The sequence below is a fragment of the Erpetoichthys calabaricus genome, chromosome 8 (genome assembly GCF_900747795.2).
Source record: "Erpetoichthys calabaricus chromosome 8, fErpCal1.3, whole genome shotgun sequence".
In the NCBI taxonomy this organism is placed as follows: domain Eukaryota; kingdom Metazoa; phylum Chordata; class Cladistia; order Polypteriformes; family Polypteridae; genus Erpetoichthys; species Erpetoichthys calabaricus.
The window spans coordinates 171,139,513-171,158,650 of record NC_041401.2 but is presented as its reverse complement, the minus strand read 5'-3'; the positions used below and the strand labels follow the sequence as shown (position 1 = coordinate 171,158,650).

At 37.7% G+C, this 19,138-nt stretch overlaps 1 protein-coding gene across 4 annotated transcripts in view; it reads left to right on the top strand.

Annotated features, from left to right (window-relative positions):
- kaznb (kazrin, periplakin interacting protein b) overlaps positions 1-19,138 on the top strand; it is a 645,457-nt gene that overhangs the window by 599,394 nt on the left and 26,925 nt on the right. For 3 of the 4 annotated variants that reach the window (XM_028807798.2, XM_028807800.2, XM_028807801.2), the window contains exons 6-8: positions 13,784-13,920; positions 17,106-17,276; positions 17,927-18,004. In XM_028807798.2, the coding sequence (XP_028663631.1) occupies positions 13,784-13,920; positions 17,106-17,276; positions 17,927-18,004 (386 nt within the window). The remainder of the gene's footprint in view (positions 1-13,783; positions 13,921-17,105; positions 17,277-17,926; positions 18,005-19,138) is intronic. The other variant, XM_028807799.2, reaches the window with a different exon arrangement.

The following is a 19,138-nucleotide window of genomic DNA, read 5'->3' as shown; positions in this document are numbered from 1 at the left end:
AAACTGACTTGGTTAAGTAATCACTAACTCCTCCCGATATCTTTTTTTTACTGTCACAGTGTTCTGAATTATATAGTGGCTATTGTGACCTTTCACATTTTTTGTGCAATTAATTAAATTTCCTTTTATTTATCTCATTCAGACACTTTTTAAAGGATGTCAAGGTCTCCACTTCAGCTGAATGACTCAGTAGTTTGTTGAGAATTTCCTCAACCCTTGATTAAAAATAGTTCTTCTAGGTTTCTATCATGGATGCACTTCCACTGGTGACTTTGAGTATGTGATTTCCTTTTTAAGAGAGAGAATTTTGCTTGCTCATTTTTATTGAGGCCATGCAGAATTTTAAAGAAATTGATTAGGCCCGCCTGTTCTATTCTGCTACACTGTCAGAGTAGGACATGCTCTTTTACCCGGAGGCGCACTTGGTGGTTGTTTTCTGTCCCATGTTGAGAACTTCTATACATTGAACAGAACTGCACACCAGTTGAAGCTGATGTCACACGTTATGATGTTTCATCCTTTTAAATGCCTGTTCATTTGGATATGGATATTGTGATAATATAAACCCCTACGTCCTGTTCAGAGTTTCATCCCTCTTGCATTTAGCACTTCTCTGTATTAAACTGTATTTTTAAGTATTTACAAAATTTTGAAAATTGCCTAGGTCATCCTCAATTGCTTTTCTTCTTGCTTGGTATTTGCTATTTTAGTAATTTCAGTTTCATCTGCATATTTACAAATTCTATTGACTATAACTGAATCTGTCATTAATATTAATCAGCAACAACATTAACGGTCCTGGTGCAGATGACTGAAAATCCACTCCATCTGTGCCTGAAATACATTGCAAGGCTGTATGCTGATAAGCAAGCCGCCTACCATTTCAGGATTTGTACATCTGTCTCTGTAGCTGGATCTACACTCTTGTTTTTCTGAGGACCTTTAAGCTGTTTATGACCCATTCATTTTGACCATGCCTGCTTGTGTTAGTAAAGGATATAGCAAATTTTGCTTCAATTGGTATACAGTTTTCATCAAGTGCTGGTTTAATGGAAGTAAATCAACTAGTGAGGTTAAACTGCTGTAGTCTGTGCACCACAGTGTTGCTGTCTTTAGTTAGCAACAGAGGCCTGTAAAGCCGGGCATACACTGCAGTTGCCGACTGATTTTCAGACTCAGCCAGAATTTCAATTGGATTGACAGTCATTTCATGTGCTTGATTGCATCTTACAATTGAACTGTCATACAATCGGAACAGCCTCTGTCATGCTAGGAATTTCAGTTGGCTGTCTTGTAGTGTGAACGGTCTCATGAGTCAAATTTGTGATGTTGGCATCAAATATCAGAAGATTGGTATTGAATTTCAGTATGTTGTATAATATAGTGGCTGGACATTGTGTATTGAGTTATACCATTATTGTGTTTCGATAGGGTACTTATAATATAACAACACACATATAATTAAATGGCCAATGACAAAAGCACCTTAGAAAACATTTACTGGAAGAACCTGAAATAAATACAACGGTAAATTACATAGGTTACGTACCTTCGTTTATCTCTTATATAGACATACTGTATTTCACTCGTCTTTTCAACTGTCTGCATGTCCAGTTATGCCTTTTTCACTTCATTGTAGTTTCAGAACGCAGTACAGCCAGAGTCAGCAACACAGCTCTTTTCTTTGTTGACATTTTGAGAAGCCTGAGGCCATATTCGTTTTTAATGGACAAAGTTTTACTGCAAAAATGTCAATAGATAAAACTGTCCGCTGGGGCCATGTACACATATAGTCTTAGCACCCACATCATTACATGTCAGTAGGACCAAACATGCTCATACAGTTTGAGCAAACATCAAACTGTAGCGTGAGTAGTCACTTGACCACAATTTGTAAAAATCACACAGTGTACCTGGCCTAAGAGATCAGTGCAGCAATGGCTTTTAGACAATTGGAATAGGGTAATGTAAATTTGAATTTTGAAATGGTATTATGAAAATGAGACATTAATTGCAGTCACATAGAATGGAGGGATGATCTCAATATCCACCACATGCAGTAAGTCACAGCTTGAATGAACACATACCTGCTTGTAATGGTATGACCAACTGGAGAAATGCTGGTAAAATAAATTAATAAGTAAAGAGCATGGTAATGTGACAAGCGCAAAATTAACATTGGCCTTCCTGTGATCCACACCAGGCTAGTCAATAAAATATGTCAGTGGTTCTGCTACTGTGAGCAATACCATAATGGTTGGTAATCATCAGCTGTTTGGTACAAATAGAGCAATTCAGTTCTGCCAGCATACTTGCAGTCATTTTGCAGCCCATGCCTTTTCAACTTTGTCTCATCTTACTCAATTTATTATGTTACAACAGCAATGGCCTTTATTTCTTATAGGTCTTCTCTAGCAGAGCCCATCAATAAATTAAGTGACATAGGCAGTAGTCTAGGGCACCATCATCTGAAGGTTAAGGGAAGCACACTCCATACACCGGACATTACAACAATGACCTCGATACCTACACAAAAAGGCGTTGTTTGTGTTTTTGACAGCACATGTACTTCAATCACGAAGGGGTACTCAACCCGGTCGGCAAACTCTAATGATACTGAGTTGGCACCATTACGTGCTGGGTGCCATTTATAAGTGCCCATGCTCTGTACACCAAGGACTTTTACTGGCACTGTTCTCTAGTATATGTTTTCAATTCATCAAGTTTCCGTTTTTTGTCTTGAGTGAGTATTCTGCTGTCCTGTATGTCCTCTGATACTTTTTCTTCTCCTCTGCGTGTTTGCACCACTCAGTCCTGTATCTAATTGTGTACTTAAGCAGGCCTCTGTGTTTTCTCACATGTTCCTTATTGCACACCGTTGTGTGTCTGTTTTTCTCAGTTATGTGTAATTCATGTGTATACGGTTCAGTGGTTATGAGTATGTTGATATTCATGCCTTATATTCATTCAGGGCTGTGATCGATTCTGCTTTAGTGCTGCGCTTTGATGAGCTGCCAGTCTGTATTCTCACAGAGCCCTTGAGACCTCAGCACTGTTGTTAGCTCACTATTTTTTCCCACTATTTTAATTTTTCATTAAATATATTAAACTGTGCTCAAGTTCTAATTTGTAGCCTTTGCTTAATGGGCCCTATAAGTGCAGGGTTAGAGAAAAAATACAGGATTTCACCATTTTCTCATTTTAGATTTTTTATTTATCTCATATTTTATCCTTGATTTCACCTAACCAGGCCTCAGTGTGAACTCTGCAAAAGGGTGCTGGGCTTGCATTCCATGGTGTTTTGAATTGTGATGTATGCCATCAATGTTGACCCAATCCAAAATTGGTGTTAGTTTAAGGAAAGAATTTTAGTTTGATGAAGACTTCTGTCATGTATGTGGGTGTGTTTTTCTGATGCTATACATTCCCCTGTACATTTTGGATTGGGGTAGGCTAAGCAATGTGAATACCACCGCACAAATAATGGTGCTCATCCGGAGCTGCTATGATACTAGTGGTTAGGTATCGATAAGAACTTTGAGAGTTTTTAAATGTTACAATTTAATACCACATTAAGTGTTGCATGTCTTAACTGTTCACTTACATATTAGTTTTTGGAGTCTGGGATTGCTTTTGTCGATGGCTGATACATCTGCAGATGCTTGGTTCTGGAAATTTGTGGAAAAAGCTGACAAAATTCACCTTTCAAAATAAGGAGAGCAGGCTTTGTTTAACGCATACCTCAAGCTGAATTCTTTTGATTTACAGCATTATAGAGGTGTATCTGTTGTTTGATTCTTTGATCTGTAACAAATAATGCAGCTAAATGAGAAGTCATCATACAAGTGCTTTTGGTCATCAGTGATTACAAATACATTCTGGGGATCTTCATCAGTAATTTGTAAGATTTTTTAACTCCTTCTGTAACAGGGGCTCATTTGTTAAAAAAACAAAACAGACTTCCTCAAATATTGTTTTGTTTTTAAATTATTTATAGTAAATGTTAATCTCGGGCTGATTGTTAGCAGCTCACTGTTGTTTAATGAAGTACTCATGTAATGCAGACTTCCTTCCACTCGTAAGCTTGGCACATTTTGAAAATAGTTTGCAGCTGATCCTTGCTTGTCCACTATTAATATATTTTCATTTAGATTGTAAGTGAAATTTGTGAAGAGGCTTTTTTGACTTGTGCTGATGTTCTGTGTGTGTGTTTTTTTATACAAGTCTTAATTCTTTTTTATGGAGTCATCAATCTGATGTGTATGTGATCTGAAGGACAACTCTCTGTTTAGTCTGCTGGCGAGACTGCCTGTTGTCTTTACCAAAGAGTGAATCCTCACAGTCTTAGACACAGCCATTGATATGTACAGGTAATTAATGGTGTTGTTTATGACACTTTGCTGTAGTTAGAGCTTTACTGTCAGAGATATCATACCTTTTGTGACTTAAAATTTCCCACAGGGTAAGCAGGTCAGTGGAGCATGCAGTCCCTTGGGATTCATGATAATCTTCAACATTTAGGGTCACCAAAAGTATACATCAGTATCCTCTTTATCGACCACAGCCGTGTCTTTAATGCCATTATCCCTTTCAAGCTTTTTGAAAAAGTGATAGACATGGCTATCAATCAGGACTTGCATTATTGGCTATTGGATTTTCTTCCCTATGGGAAGCAGATGTTGAAGCTGAAGGCAAAATCTCTAAGTCCTTCATCCTGAGTGTGTCATCAATACTCTTTAATTCATTGTACATGAACAACTGACCCTCATATGCGGATTTACTTGGAATGGTTAAATTCATTAGTGACACCACTCTCATTTTCTCATGATAAATTCTGATGAGCCCTATAAACATAAATGAGAGAGCTGAGCTGGCAAATGATGCACACTAAATGCTCTAGAATTAAATGTCAATAAAAAACTAAAGAATTGGTGATGGACTTTAAGCAAGTAAAAAACTATGCTGACCTTTATACAAGAAAAGCCAGGCTAGAGAGGTGGTGAGGAAGGCTAAGTTCCAGGGCACTGCCATTTTCAGTGCTTTGACATGGGAAGTCAACACACCTGTCATCATCGAGTAAACTCACAAGATGCTCTTTTTTCTGGGACAGTTAAAGAGGTTCACGGTATGATACAGTGACACTTTTGTGTATGTGTGTTAATAGTAAAGTTTTGACCTTCTCCATCACAGAAGATCATAATCACTGCTTACCACCTCCTCAGACTGCTATGTAAAGTCAATAAGATTTTGTCCATCCTTCCACACCCTGCCTACCATATATTCTTCCCTCTTGTATCTGGTAAATTTCTTCAAATAATCAAGACCTGCTTTCATAAAAGAATTTACCCACAAGCTGGGTGACACATGAACTTCACATCTTAAACTTTACAGTCTTCCATAGTAGTAGTTTGGTGAACATGTCTGAATTTGTTCTGGCCAAACTGTTTGTTTGAGGTTTATTGGGGGACGATGACTACTGGTGTACTTGTAGTGTTTGTTTGTATTGTTTTATTGTTGCAAGTCTTCATGAATATGGTAATGCAGTAAAACAGACATAAAGTTGGAAGTGTTTCACAGCAGTTTAGATATGTGCTGCATCTTGTTCCACTATAGAAAATTAGCTTTGCGGAATCACAAAATGATGGTGTCTCCTGTGGCCACATCTAGTCAAAGGATGGATTAATGTGCCACTAACATTGATTGTGATTTAAGTAAAAAAAAGCAAGATGATTGCTGTTAAGAAGTTAAGGTACAATGAAATCCCAGTACGTGGAAGAAGCAGTTCCATCTTTGACTGGGTGAGAAACACGTTCTGCTGCAGCAGCCTTCTTATGTTCAGGCTGGCACTGGGCCGACAGCAGGGAGCACCTGTAGTAGTGAAAAGAAGAGTGGGAGGGAGATGCAATTTTGCCTGCAGTATGGGGAAGTATAAGATAAGAATAGTACAAAAGGAACTTGGCGTGGAGTCTAAGGGTTGGTAATACTTATAAAGTGTGCAAGAAAAAACATTGTGAGTAATTGAACACAGTCTCCTAGTGAAGCAAAGCAAAAAGAAACTGGTAAGAGGAATATTACCACCTATTAATATACTAACACACCTTTATAGTGTTTAAAGGGGTAGTTGTTGATTTTTGTCAGGATTTTTCTGTATTTCTTCAGCTTCTGTAAAGCTAAAATTTCCTTTGGGACAATTAAAGTACTCTTTGTCTGTTTGTCTGTCTGTCTAATGATGAGTTTGTTAATCTTGCCACTAATGACACTGGAAATCTAGCTGTCTATTATACAGTGACTTTCCAATCTTTCTATTGATTTATCTATCAAGCTATCTATTAATGGAGATAAATAGAGGATGACATCTCTGGAAAAATGAGTCTAGTTAAACACTGATCTGCTGCTGACAAGGCTTTGGCTACAAAATCCACTCCTGCCTACCTTTAACCTTTTGTTCTTACTTACTTTCTGAAACTGTCCAACTGTAATTTCACAAATCTATTCATACTCTCTTCAATATGAAATAATTCATTGTGCAAGTAGGCACAATAGCGGGACATCTTTTATTTGTATAGCGTTTGGGGATCTTTGCTCATTTGTCTTACTTTGTAAAAAGAATGAGTGGGGTAATTACTGTGATTGCTTTTGATAATCTACCTTTACAATCCTTTATTTTGGCAGTTTTAATTTAAATGGACAATAAATCTTTGCTTTACTCGTTCTTTACTGTACTGATGAAAGAGTAATTTTTAAACGTAGACAGAAATCTGCTCATAGGATCTCGCTAGTAAGCCATGGCCTTGTGATGCCCTCTGGTGGAAATTTATGTACAGAATAGCCACAGAATAACAAGGATTTTCATTCGTGCGAGTTTCTAGGTGCTATATAAGGGGGAAAATGCTGTCCTGTGGCTTATATGCTCCAAAGATGACTTCTGTATCATCAGTCTTCATAGGCACATGCTTTTAAAGGGCAGTTTGCCTGCTTCACTGGATTTGATTCCCACACATCTCCAGCCCCAGGGTATTTATTCAGTCCAGTTGAGGTCCGTTTAAACTCTATTGGATCTTGCCAGCAGCAATTCTTGACAAAATCCACTCAATTTTTGTAAATGGACTATTTCAAGTATTTGCATATCATCTTCTATAGTAATTGAAGAGTAACACATTTCCAGATTGATTTAGTGGTTTCAATTGAATGATTTTGTTCATAAGGACAAAGGTGCACAAAAATTGACTGAGCAATGAATTTAGTAAATAATGTATGTTAATATAATAGGTAGAGTGCACAGTTTATATTATGTAGAATAAAATTAAATGGACTAAGTGGGGTTCTGAAAGCAATTATAATGGCTAGTTGTGGCCTATTGCTAAATCCACAATGTTATTGATTTAAATTTTTTATTGTCAATAACCACATGGTTTTGGAGATAATCTCTTTGAGTTATGATGGCTATGACATGAGTCTCATATATATATATACAGTATATAGTATTTTTTTCCTCTTTTTTCATTTCTTGTGAAGTTTGAATGAAAATTCTTTTTGGATAATAAATGCAACAGTCGGGCAGCTGCTTTGAGCCGCTGTTGTCAAGGCAGAGCAATGCCGTGACATCCATAATGCTGTTCCTCTGCATCTCAGTTATACTCTGAGTTTCATAAAGAGCTGAAATGCACTTGAGGATATGCATGGTATAATATCCATTCTGTCACAGAAATCTCATTTGCTAATATTACATCCAATAGGAAATCAATAAATTGTACTGCATGTTTCAGCTCCTCCTCAGCTGGACCATCACAACTACATTCTGACAGGCAGGAGAGCTCTATAATCACATTTGCTGCTTTATTTTCATACTGCTGCGAGATGAATTGATGTGTACTCACTTTCTTCCACCAGGGCAAAGTAGCCTGTAATTTGAACAGTAGCTGTATGAAGGACACTGACAGTTTCTGTTGATCGAGTGTGAAGGTGTCTTTATTTAAATATGTCATTTATTCTGTGGTTCATTATTTTCTGCCAGTTTCCATAGTGTGTCACTGCAGATGGTGTTGTTGGCTTTGACACTTTAAAGAGCTCAATGTTAGCCAGCACAATATTATACTGCCAGAAACATGCAGTTTTCTTAATGTTGTGTTTCATTCTGTCCATTGGCTTTCCAAGTATTGAATCAGGATGTGAATGACGTAACGCCTCTACTCTCCATTTGATGCTGTCTGCTCAAGGCTGTTTACTAATAATCAAAAAAATGCATCTGGCTTTCATTTGTATTTCCTCTTTTTTTTTTCTTGTTACCTTCTGAAGTGAACGAGAATCACTTTTACAGCTAGCTGTGATGACGGATCCCCTTCAGACATTAAACAGTTCAAATACACAGTCATGTCTGAGCGCATTCCACTTGTTCACAAAAGCGTTTTCTGGAAGTGGTTTGTTCAACAATATTTTAGTAGAAATACGTATGTTTGGAATGTTATGAGCGTACAACTGAAAGACTTGTCATGTTACTTGTGTTGCATAAACTACATGTTATTTTTCCATTGACATAAAACAATACTCCACCAAAAATAATATTTTGTTTTCATGCAGTAGTTACCCCTCATTTATTATATAGTGGTGGCCGACAAAAATTGTTAATCTCATATTTTCATTAAGAATTGAGAGAAAAAAGGTTTGTGATATAATACAAGCCAATCAGAGCCAGCCCAAGGCATAAGCAAACCAATAAGGCCCGCTGCCACCAGTGGGGCCTCCATCTGCTCAGCCTGTCGCAGAAAATGGGAATGATGGAGAGGTGAAAATTAGTAAATGACGAGTATGCAGTAAGAATTATGTTTCTGGACTTCTCTAGCGCCTTCAACACCATCCAACCTCTGCTCCTTAGGGACAAGCTGACAGAGATGAGAGTAGATTCATACCTAGTGGCATGGATCGTGGACTATCTTACAGACAGACCTCAGTATGTGCGTCTCAGGAACTGCACGTCTGACATTGTGGTCAGCAACACAGGAGCGCCACAGGGGACTGTACTTTCTCCGGTCCTGTTCAGCCTATATACATCGGACTTCCAATACAACTCGGAGTCCTGCCACGTGCAAAAGATTGCTGACGACACTGCTATCGTGGGCTGCATCAGGAGTGGGCAGGAGGAGGAGTATAGGAACCTCATCAAGGACTTTGTTAAATGGTGCGACTCAAACCACCTACAACTGAGCACCAGCAAAACCAAAGAGCTGGTGGTGGATTTTAGGAGACCCAGGCACCTCATGAACCCCATGATTATCAGAGGTGACTGTGTGCAGAGGGTACAGTCCTATAAATACCTGGGAGTGCAGCTGGATGATAAATTGGACTGGACTGCCAATACTGATGCTCTGTGCAAGAGAGGACAGAGCCAACTATATTTCGGTAGAAGGCTGGCATCCTGCAACATCTGCAATAAGATGTTGCAGATGTTCTATCAGACAGTTGTGGCGAGTGCCCTCTTCTATGTGGTGGTGTGCTGGGGAGGCAGCATAAAGAAGAAGGACGCCTCACGCCTGGACAAACTGGTGAGGAAGGCAGGCTGTATTGTAGGCACGGAGCTGGACAGTTTAACATCTGTGGCGGAGTGACGGGCGCTGAGCAGGCTCCTGTCAATAATGGAGAATCCACTGCATCCACTGAACAGTATCATCTCCAGACAGAGGAGCAGCTTCAGCGACAGACTGAAGAGATCGTTCCTCCTCCCACACTATGCGACTCTTCAATTCCACGGGGGGGTAAACGTTAACATTATTCAATGTTATTGACTGTTATACCTGCCTCGCACTCTTCACCTTGCACTTTTTTAATTTGCACTGCATTTTTATCACTCTTTAATTAATATTGTTTTTATCAGTATGCTGCTGCTGGAGTATGTAAATTTCCCCTTGGGGATTAATAAAGTATCTATCTATCTATCTATCTATCTATCTATCTATCTATCTATCTATCTATCTATCTATCTATCTATGCTTGGAGAGCACGCTATTCGATCATGCCAATTACTCCAAGGGGACCCCCAACTCCCGCCTTCCTAGTGTCACCCTGTGTTTGTGAGACCTTGAAGAGTAGCTTTTTGACAAGAGGTCTCCAAGTTTTATATAGCTTATAGCCCCACTAATTGTACAACCAGCACTGAAGCCAATACTGACTTCAACGGCAAATGATTTGAAAAATGTCCAAGGAGAAAGAAAAAAACAATCTCACTTTACTCGTGTCGCATAACCCACATGTCAGTTATATAGTTGCATGTTCAAAATGTGCAAAATGCATGTTTTTTTTTTTCTTTAATTATGTTAAATAAATACTTCTGGAATAATCAGCACACACATCATGACGCCTCATTGGAAAGACTTAATGAGTTGAAGACAGGACTCTTGACCAGCAAATGAGGGGAGAGGTAAGTCTTAATTTCAAGAAATCATTCCTGTGAGACTGTAATTTTCTGTTTAACATTTTGCTGATTATTCATGAGGTATATATTTAACATTATTTTAGCAAGAAACACATGCACTTTGCATGTTTTCACCATAATACTGGATAACTGACATCAGTAATGCAAGATTTTTTTCTTTTTTCCATGAACATATTTTACATTGTGATATGTGATAAGTGAAGCTGCTGTAGCCAGGATATAACACTGTCCACCTTTTGGAAGCTTTTTTATCAAGCTAATATAAATGAAGCCTAGACAAGGATTAGACAGGTTTACTGACCTGTAAAGACATTTTTTCCAGCATTGTTGAACTTTGCATTTTTTTTTTCCTCCCAACAGTTTTAATCTCACTTAATTTTCTGTAACAAACCATAGGGAGCATAAATAATAGGGGGGCAAAACTATGGAAAATGGAAAAACCATACCTTATCTTTTGAGAACAGTTAGAGGATGCATGTTTGAGGTTTACATATCCTGTCAGATGTCTGTAAGTCAGGAGGTGCAACACATGTGAGGTTCATCCCAGCTGAAAGAAGCTTCTTTACAGGTGATTAAACGTGCCAGTGTCTCACGGGTTACATGTATAATCTTTCTTTATATATTAAATATGTAAATTACAAAGAACAGCATGGCAGGGATGAAGAGGAAATTAAATTCAGGAAGGTCAATATGGATGGACAAAAATCATTCTGATTGTCTTAAGGAAGTTGTATAATATTTCTTAAAATGTTTGCAAATGGGCACTCTAGCAATGTATTACAAATGTTGAAGAATATGAATGAAGATCCCTAACTGATAATGGAAATTATGGATCATTTAGTAAAGAGTGTATTGCTAATTGTGGCATCAATTCCAACAGAAACATGTCTGCTGTTGTGTATTTTTTGGGTGTTCATCATCACTGATGTACAGTGGGTTAAATCCTTTTTAATGTTATGTTTTCTGGCAGTTAAAAATTTATTTATTTGTACTTTTTTCTCCTAGAATGTAAAGGTAGTGTGTGGGGTTTTGATGATGAAGATTTAAGTCTCTTTATTTTCTTTCTTGGGTGCCTGTTTATCAATGTCCAAGATTTTATGGTGTGTTGCTGAGGGCATCGCTTCGGAAGATGCGCAACCATTGACGCTATAAAGGCTGTTACTTAAGGATAACCATCATTCAAGACTAAATATTTTGAAGAATGTTGATGCATTTGTTAATGTTATTTTTGGTCCTGAAAACCTTAGCATTTCCCATTAGACTTTGGGTACATCCAAACTACTCTGTTTTCATTTTTAACAACAGACATTAGTCTCCTTCACCTTTCTTCCACACTACTCTGGTATTTTTAACCCCTGAAAACAGAGACTTTTAAAAATGTTCTTCAGACCCGTATATTTCTAAAAATCCTGGCTCATCATTGTAACGTGACGGGATAAAAACGTAGGCTTCTAAAAATGCAGACTCTAATTGAGCTCTGATCGTGTCCCTTCTTTGATTGGATCCTGCTTATTACACCGTCTCATTCCCTGATTGTCCACTCTTCATGGAAAAAAAACAAATCCCAACACAGTAGACATGGAGGAGTTCCTTTCCCTGGCACTCATTGTGTTACCTACCTGTAGGCATCTAAATTGTGTTTTCTGCAGTTTGAATGCTGCATAAATGCACAAAAAAGGAAATACAGTAATATACGGGTTGCTACAGTTTTCACATTTTAATAAATGCTGTAACCGCCAGCGTTAACATGCCTTCAAAGATGTTTCTGCCGATATGTGCATGACCAATGTAGGCGAACATCTACATCATGTGTTTTCCATAGTGAAACCCAGATGTTGTGGTTTCAAATCCTGCTACTGAATCCATGTGACCCTGAGCAATACACTTGACCTACATGTTCTCCAATTGAAAAACCAAAGGAAATGCAACCAATTGTATCATAAATGTTGTAAGTCACCTTGGATAAAGGTGTAAGCCAAATAAGTGAAATGTAAATGTGTTAGTGTAGATGGAGATACTTTTTCAAACAATATGAAAATACTATTGTTAATGAAGATCGTTTCTGCTTAAAAATGTTGCTAATGAAACATAGGTAGACATAGTCTTCAAGTTTAGTTAGCATTTGGGCTTTGACAACTCTATTTTGATTTCCTGGTTGTGGCTCTTTTCTGGCTACTCTTCATCTTTTGAACCACTTAAAATATCAAGTCTGTTCAGTAGTCACCTGACAGAACACTGAACTAGTGTGTGGAACATTAAATGTAAAGCCCTTGATATCTGCTAAGAAACATATTTTTAATAAAATAATCAGGTTACACAGCAGTGTTCTGGCTACTAATAAGTGTAGACCTGGATTACAATTAGAAGACAAGAAGTTCACATGTGGAGGTCTCTGTCAGTTTAATACAGAAAGCATCCCATGAGGAGAGTGGCAAAGTGGTTAGCACTACTGCCTCAAGGATCCAGCATCCCAGATTTGATCCCACGAGTAGTTTTTGTTGTTTTGCTCATTCTGACCGAGTCTGCATAGGCTTTTTACTAGGTAGTTTGGTTTTCCCACAACATCGCCAAATACATTTGGGGTGGTGCATGTGTGATGGGACTTTAATGCTGATAGAATAATTTTGAAAATATTATGTTATTATCCCAAAATATCTGAAACAATGGAATCTGTCATTTTAATGTCTAAAAATGATAATAGCATTATGAACAACCTGGGTAAATTAGTCGCAAGGTTAATATACATAATTGTGACGATATAACTCAAACTCAGAGAATGCCATTATCAGGAGATAATTTAATACATTTTAAAAATGTATCTACAAGGAAGCAAGGAAATAGAGATGTGGATGGAAAGCATTTAATACATGTCTTCCATTACCTAGGAGCAGCACACTGAGAACCTTTACATGACATTCCTAGTTTTTCTCAGAAATAATAGGCAAGTAAATAGGTAACTTGAGCCAAAGTGAAATTTTCTGAATTATAATTTATGTTGTTCCATTTACAGTGTATATAGTTAGTTTTGAGATTGCATTAAAACACGTTTTTTTAAACCATCTAAAGAACTCCAAATCACAATCTGGTAGGCCATTGAGAACCTGGAATTCCAGTGCACCTCTTGTCAAACAAAAATAGAAATGTTTGAAAAGTAATCCCATTTTGATCATTATTGGCACTCTCTCTTACTGTTGCATAATTTCTTCCTCTGTTACTTTGATGACATGAGGTGTTTCACTATGTGTGAACTATGCTGTAGTGATAGAGATTAAATACTATATGTATTTGTAGACTGCAGTTAACTTTGTTTTTTCCAATTAAAATGTTATCTGGACTTTACCTTTACTTTCCCCACAGCCATGAAAGCAGACCGGAAACGCTTGAAAATAGAAAAAGCAGAATTAGTAAACCAAATGCAGCAGCTGTATGCAACACTGGAAAGTCGTGAAGAGCAACTTCGGGATTTTATACGCAACTATGAGCAGCACCGTAAAGTAAGTCGATAATAACCTTTCACAGTGCAGTAATAGTTAAGCACTTTCCTCAGTATAAAAATTGGCTAATCTGCCTGAGCATTCAGAGGGTCTCTCAGGCGCCCGAGGTCTTGAATCTCGCACTGCTGAAGCATGGCTGCTTCTTAAATCCGTGCTCAGGTATGTGTAACCTGTAGTAATGGAACTGAGCACATGTCTTTTTGACACTCTCTTTGTGTTTTTTTTTTTTTTTTTTTAAGTCACCTAGAATTGTCTGACACAAGGCAAAACACGTGCTTTACAATTGTGTGGTTCAAAAACAATATCAAGAAGCCTTCGTAATTTTCATGCAAAGCTGGTAACACATTTGCATTTCAATTACTTGCTGTGCTTTTTGATTTCCACTTATTACATTAATATAAATTTCACGTGTTAAAATTTAACTAAGCATTTATGCTAAAATAGATAACTTTAAAACACTTTTGATTTATCCAAGATTTAATTTCCTGTTAACAATACAATAAATCAGTACACTGATATCAGCATCTAACACTTTATGTAAAATGTTAAGTTGTGGTTCTTTTTCTTATATTAATGTATTTTGTTTGTCTTCCCTATTTGAAATACTATACTTTGATAATTTAAACAATGTAAAGAAATGAAGTTAAAATATGTGGGAGCAGCTAATGCTTATTTGCAGTGTTTCATGTATTGCTTATCTTACAGAAGCAGTGAGAGTACTGGAATATTCATATATACAGTATGTAACTCCTTTTATTGCATATATCCAATGGCCCCCTATTTAGGAGTGGAGGATCTGGAAATGGAAGTGCTTATAGTGGCAGCACAGTTAGCGGATGAAACGAATTGGTACTTTAGGCATAAGGCAGTGTCAAAACTTGCAGATAAAACTGAACACTTGCTGCTGTCAACACGAGGACTGATAGACGCAGTAGAACTGAGAAAGTAACTGCATCCTGTGTTTGATGAAGCTGAACTTGTAACTACAGAAACATGTGCGTACCATGTTTTTGTATAAAACTGAGCTGGACAGAAGTGACAGAATGAAAGGGGAGCATTACAGCTAAGTGGCCTGAATGTGCTTTCTGAAGAATTCATCTGCGACTTGCTAGGGCACAAACCCTCATTAACCAGTGCTTGTTAGAGGCAATGGCAGGCAACCCGTACAAATCGAATTGGACAGCAGGCTCCACAACTCGGCTCCTGTGTTAATGGGGTTACCTCATGACCGACAGCTTGCCGAGCTGCTGACAATGCAGCATCTGAAAGGGGGCCTGCCACTTGAGCTTCTTAAGTGTACTGATAGCTTCTTAGGTACATGTTCCCTACTAAAGAAAATAAACTTCTGTGCTATGAAGATATTACCTGAGGATTGCTATTTTCTGAAATATAATACATGCTAGAATAGCAAAACAAGTATGATTACTATGCATAATGTAATAATTATATAATTAATGTTATAAATGTAAAAACATCTATGAGGAAGCAACAAAAGCAAATGATCAGAGAGGTGCATAAGTTACTATTTATCTCAATTTTCAGAAGGCAATTGATAATGTTCCACATGAGAGGTTGGGCAAACTAAAAGTCGGAATTGAGGACATTGTATATAGATGAGTGCAAAACAGGCTAAAACACAGAAAGCAAAGGGTTATGGTGAGGCAAACTTTTTCATAATTAGGCAGTGCTAAAAGTGATGTCCCTGATGGGTCAGTGCTGGGGCTGCTCCTATTTTTAATATATATAACAAATCTGGAAAAGAATGAAATCAATAAGCTGGTTAAATATGCATATGATGCCAAGATAGAGAGAGAGAGAGGTTAGGAGCTTGTGCGGATACAGCAAGGTAGGTGGTAGAGCAAATAATCTAAAATCAGCTAAATTATTACAGACGTAATAATCAGCATGCAGGCTTCAGCAGATTTGTGACAGATAAAATTTAAATGTAAATAAGTGTAAGTTGTTACACAAAGAAAGTAGAAATGTTAGATTTGAATACACCGTTGGAGGTCTGAGACTTGAAAGCGCACCTTATGTAAAGGACCCGGGAGTTGTAGTTGACTCATCACTACCAACATCCAAACAGTGTACAACAGCCATCTAAGAAGACTAATAGGATGGTAGGCTATATAGCGCCATGTACAGAGTACAAGTCAATGGAAGTTATGCTTAAGTTATACTCTATAATGCACTAATGAGGCCTTACCTGGAATTCTGTATACAGTTTTGGTGTCTGTGCTACAAAAATACTTAGCAGCACTAGACAAACTTCAGAAAAGAGCAACTAGGCTGAATCTGGGATGGAGAGGTATGAACTACGAGTAGAGACTAAAGGAGTTGAACCTTTTCAGTTTAAGCAAAGGGAAATTAAGAGATGACATGTCTGAATTGTTTAAATCATGAAAGGAATTAGTGCAGTGGATGGAGACTGTTATTTTAAAATGAGCTCTGCAACAGGAACATGGAGGCACGATTTTAAAGTTGTTCAGGACAGGTTTTGTCCATACGTTAGAAAGTAGAAAGTTTTTCTTTATGCAAAGAACCACAGACACATGGAAAAATGACCTAGTTCTGTGGCATAGAGTAGGACTTTAGGGACCTTCAGATCTTGACCTGATGTTATTTTAAATAACCTAGGTGAACATGATTGTTGGTCCAAATGGCCTGTTCTTGTCACAGTTGTTCTAATATGTAATTATTTTATTAAGATGCTTTTTACACAAGCCCTGAATGCTTGAAGGCGTTAGTTTCATAATCCCTTCCCTAGTATCCTCCTGTCCCCTTAAAATAAGTAGATAGCAAATAACCAAAGATGTGCGCCATAATATCTTGGGTTTGAGCTAGAAAATGGAAATGAAGTAGTCTCCAAAGTCATGTCCATGATGATGATGATATGTCCATGATATCATATTCATTTATAATCTGATGAGTCCATTAAAGCCGTTCAGACCAATCAAGTTTATTTTTCCGACAGGAACATTTAATGATTTTAAATCCTACGCCTGTCACCATTCTGTCATGAGAATTGTTTGTAACATTTTAAAACTAAAAATTAGTCAGGGAAAAAAATAAAACATTCATAACATTTTTTTGGTAAAGTAACCATTTCAAACCTGACACTTGCTAAACTAAACTGAATATTACCAACTGGTCTACATGTGTTCCTACTCATGCTCTTTCTTCAGGAAAGTGAGGATGCAGTTAAAGCTCTCGCCAAGGAGAAGGATCAGCTGGAGAGAGAGAAGTGGGATCTTCGACAGCAAGCCAAGGAAGCAACTGACCATGCAACTGCACTACGCTCACAGCTGGACCTAAAAGAAAACAGGATTAAAGAGTTAGAGGCAGAATTAGCCATGGTAAGACTCTCAAATCCTCAAGGGGTGAGGTGCATGTGGGATTTTGTTACCCCTCTCAGGCAATGTCCAGTTGCAGTTTGCAGTTAGACAGATGTCACTTGTCTTTTCAATCTATTGTGACAAAGAGAGAATAAGGAAACCGTAAAGGGCTAACAATCTGATTGTGTCATTTAGTATTCTCAGTAACAGTACAATCAGATATTGGCATCCTGGCCTGTGTTTCCAACTTATGACATGAAAATATAAAAGACATGCCTTGAAGATACAATACTAATGTTTGTTGAGCAACTGCAATGTAGCAGAGGACAATCTTACATTCTGTCTACTCGTTCTGCTGAAGTCTAATGTTCTGCACTTTGTTCAGAGCAGCCTCCTGTGCTGTTCAGAGTTACAGAAGGATCAATATGGTCATAAACGGCCAACCTGAAACATCTGAAAGCAAGCCAAGTGTTATGACTGCTGTAGATGTTCATATTCCTTTTGTCATGGTCTGCTAGCATGAGCCCATTTATTTAATCTCAGGAAATCAAGTTCATGGACTCCATGCTAGACTTTTCAGTTTTAAAACTGAATTTTGGCCAACTTGGTTGACTTACAGCTTCTTGGGCTTGCCTAGGCTCTCCTTATGCTAAAATGCCCTGTCTCCCCAGATGAATAACTGCGTGGCTCCAAGAAAGGAGTACCGAGTGTTTGATCGAGAAAAGGAGCCCTCTCCAAGGCTCATGGCGGTAAGACTAGACTGGCCTGCCTGCCTGATAATAACCATGCAGTGGTGTTTGAATCACTGAGCACTCCATCAGTGTGGTGGTAATTTTCTGTAGGTGTTGGGGACTGATTGCACTTTTGTGTTACTAACATTCAATTGATTGGTCTGCTGATTAACATTAATACAATTTTTTTGTAACAATGGGCTAATAATGGTGATTGTTGTGGTATGTGCTATTAATGTGATCTCAGATCAGAGATTTAAAGTCATGAAATACTGTAATTAATGGTGTGATAGGCCAATTAACGTCAATCTGTAGTTCTACACTCTCTAGAAAGCTCCATTCTTATTTGTCATCTTGTGTACCCTGGTGGGATCATTTTCCTCAGTTGCTTCAGTAAAAAATACACTTTGAGTGGCTGTCCTGTCAAGTTTTAAAATAATTGTTGAAATTATTGGAATGATTCAGCTATACTTAATTCAGCTAAATACCTACTGAGAGAAGATTTGAAAAGATTACTTTTTATAACACTGTTCATGAAGAGTTTTATCTAACTATAATACCTTTATTGATAAAAGTGCAGCCAGCCTGTTTGTAAGGAAGCAAAAGGTGGAAAATGGGCCAATAGATGAGAGAGTAAATGTACTCGGAACAAGCAGAGGGCAAAGCGAAAAGGTTACACAACAAAATTCAAAAACTAGTGGCCAAAACACAAACAGGAGTCTTGTTGAAAGCATGCATAGTCATAACTCCAAAAAAGCAGCTGAATGCACCACTGAAACACATACACAGGAAACTTGGACACAGAAAATGCAGTCATCTTAAAGAAGCACACAGTGGAGCAATATGCAATTTGTAACAGTCAATGAAAAAAAAAACACAAAATGGTAGTGCCTGCAATCAAAATGAAGTTAAAAAGGGAACTGCGGAAACTTCAAAAAGATAGAAATTAAAATCACTAGTAAAATGAGTACAAACATACAAAGAGTGAAAAAATGAATTCTGTACATTTCAAAACCTTCATTCATATCAGTGCGAACATTGTGTAAAAATATAACCCAAGGAGGTGATAATATGTTGGGCTCCCAAATTGGGTGAAAACGTAATTTCTTGCTAAATTGTATGATGATCTTGTGAAAAAGTATGCAAGAAACT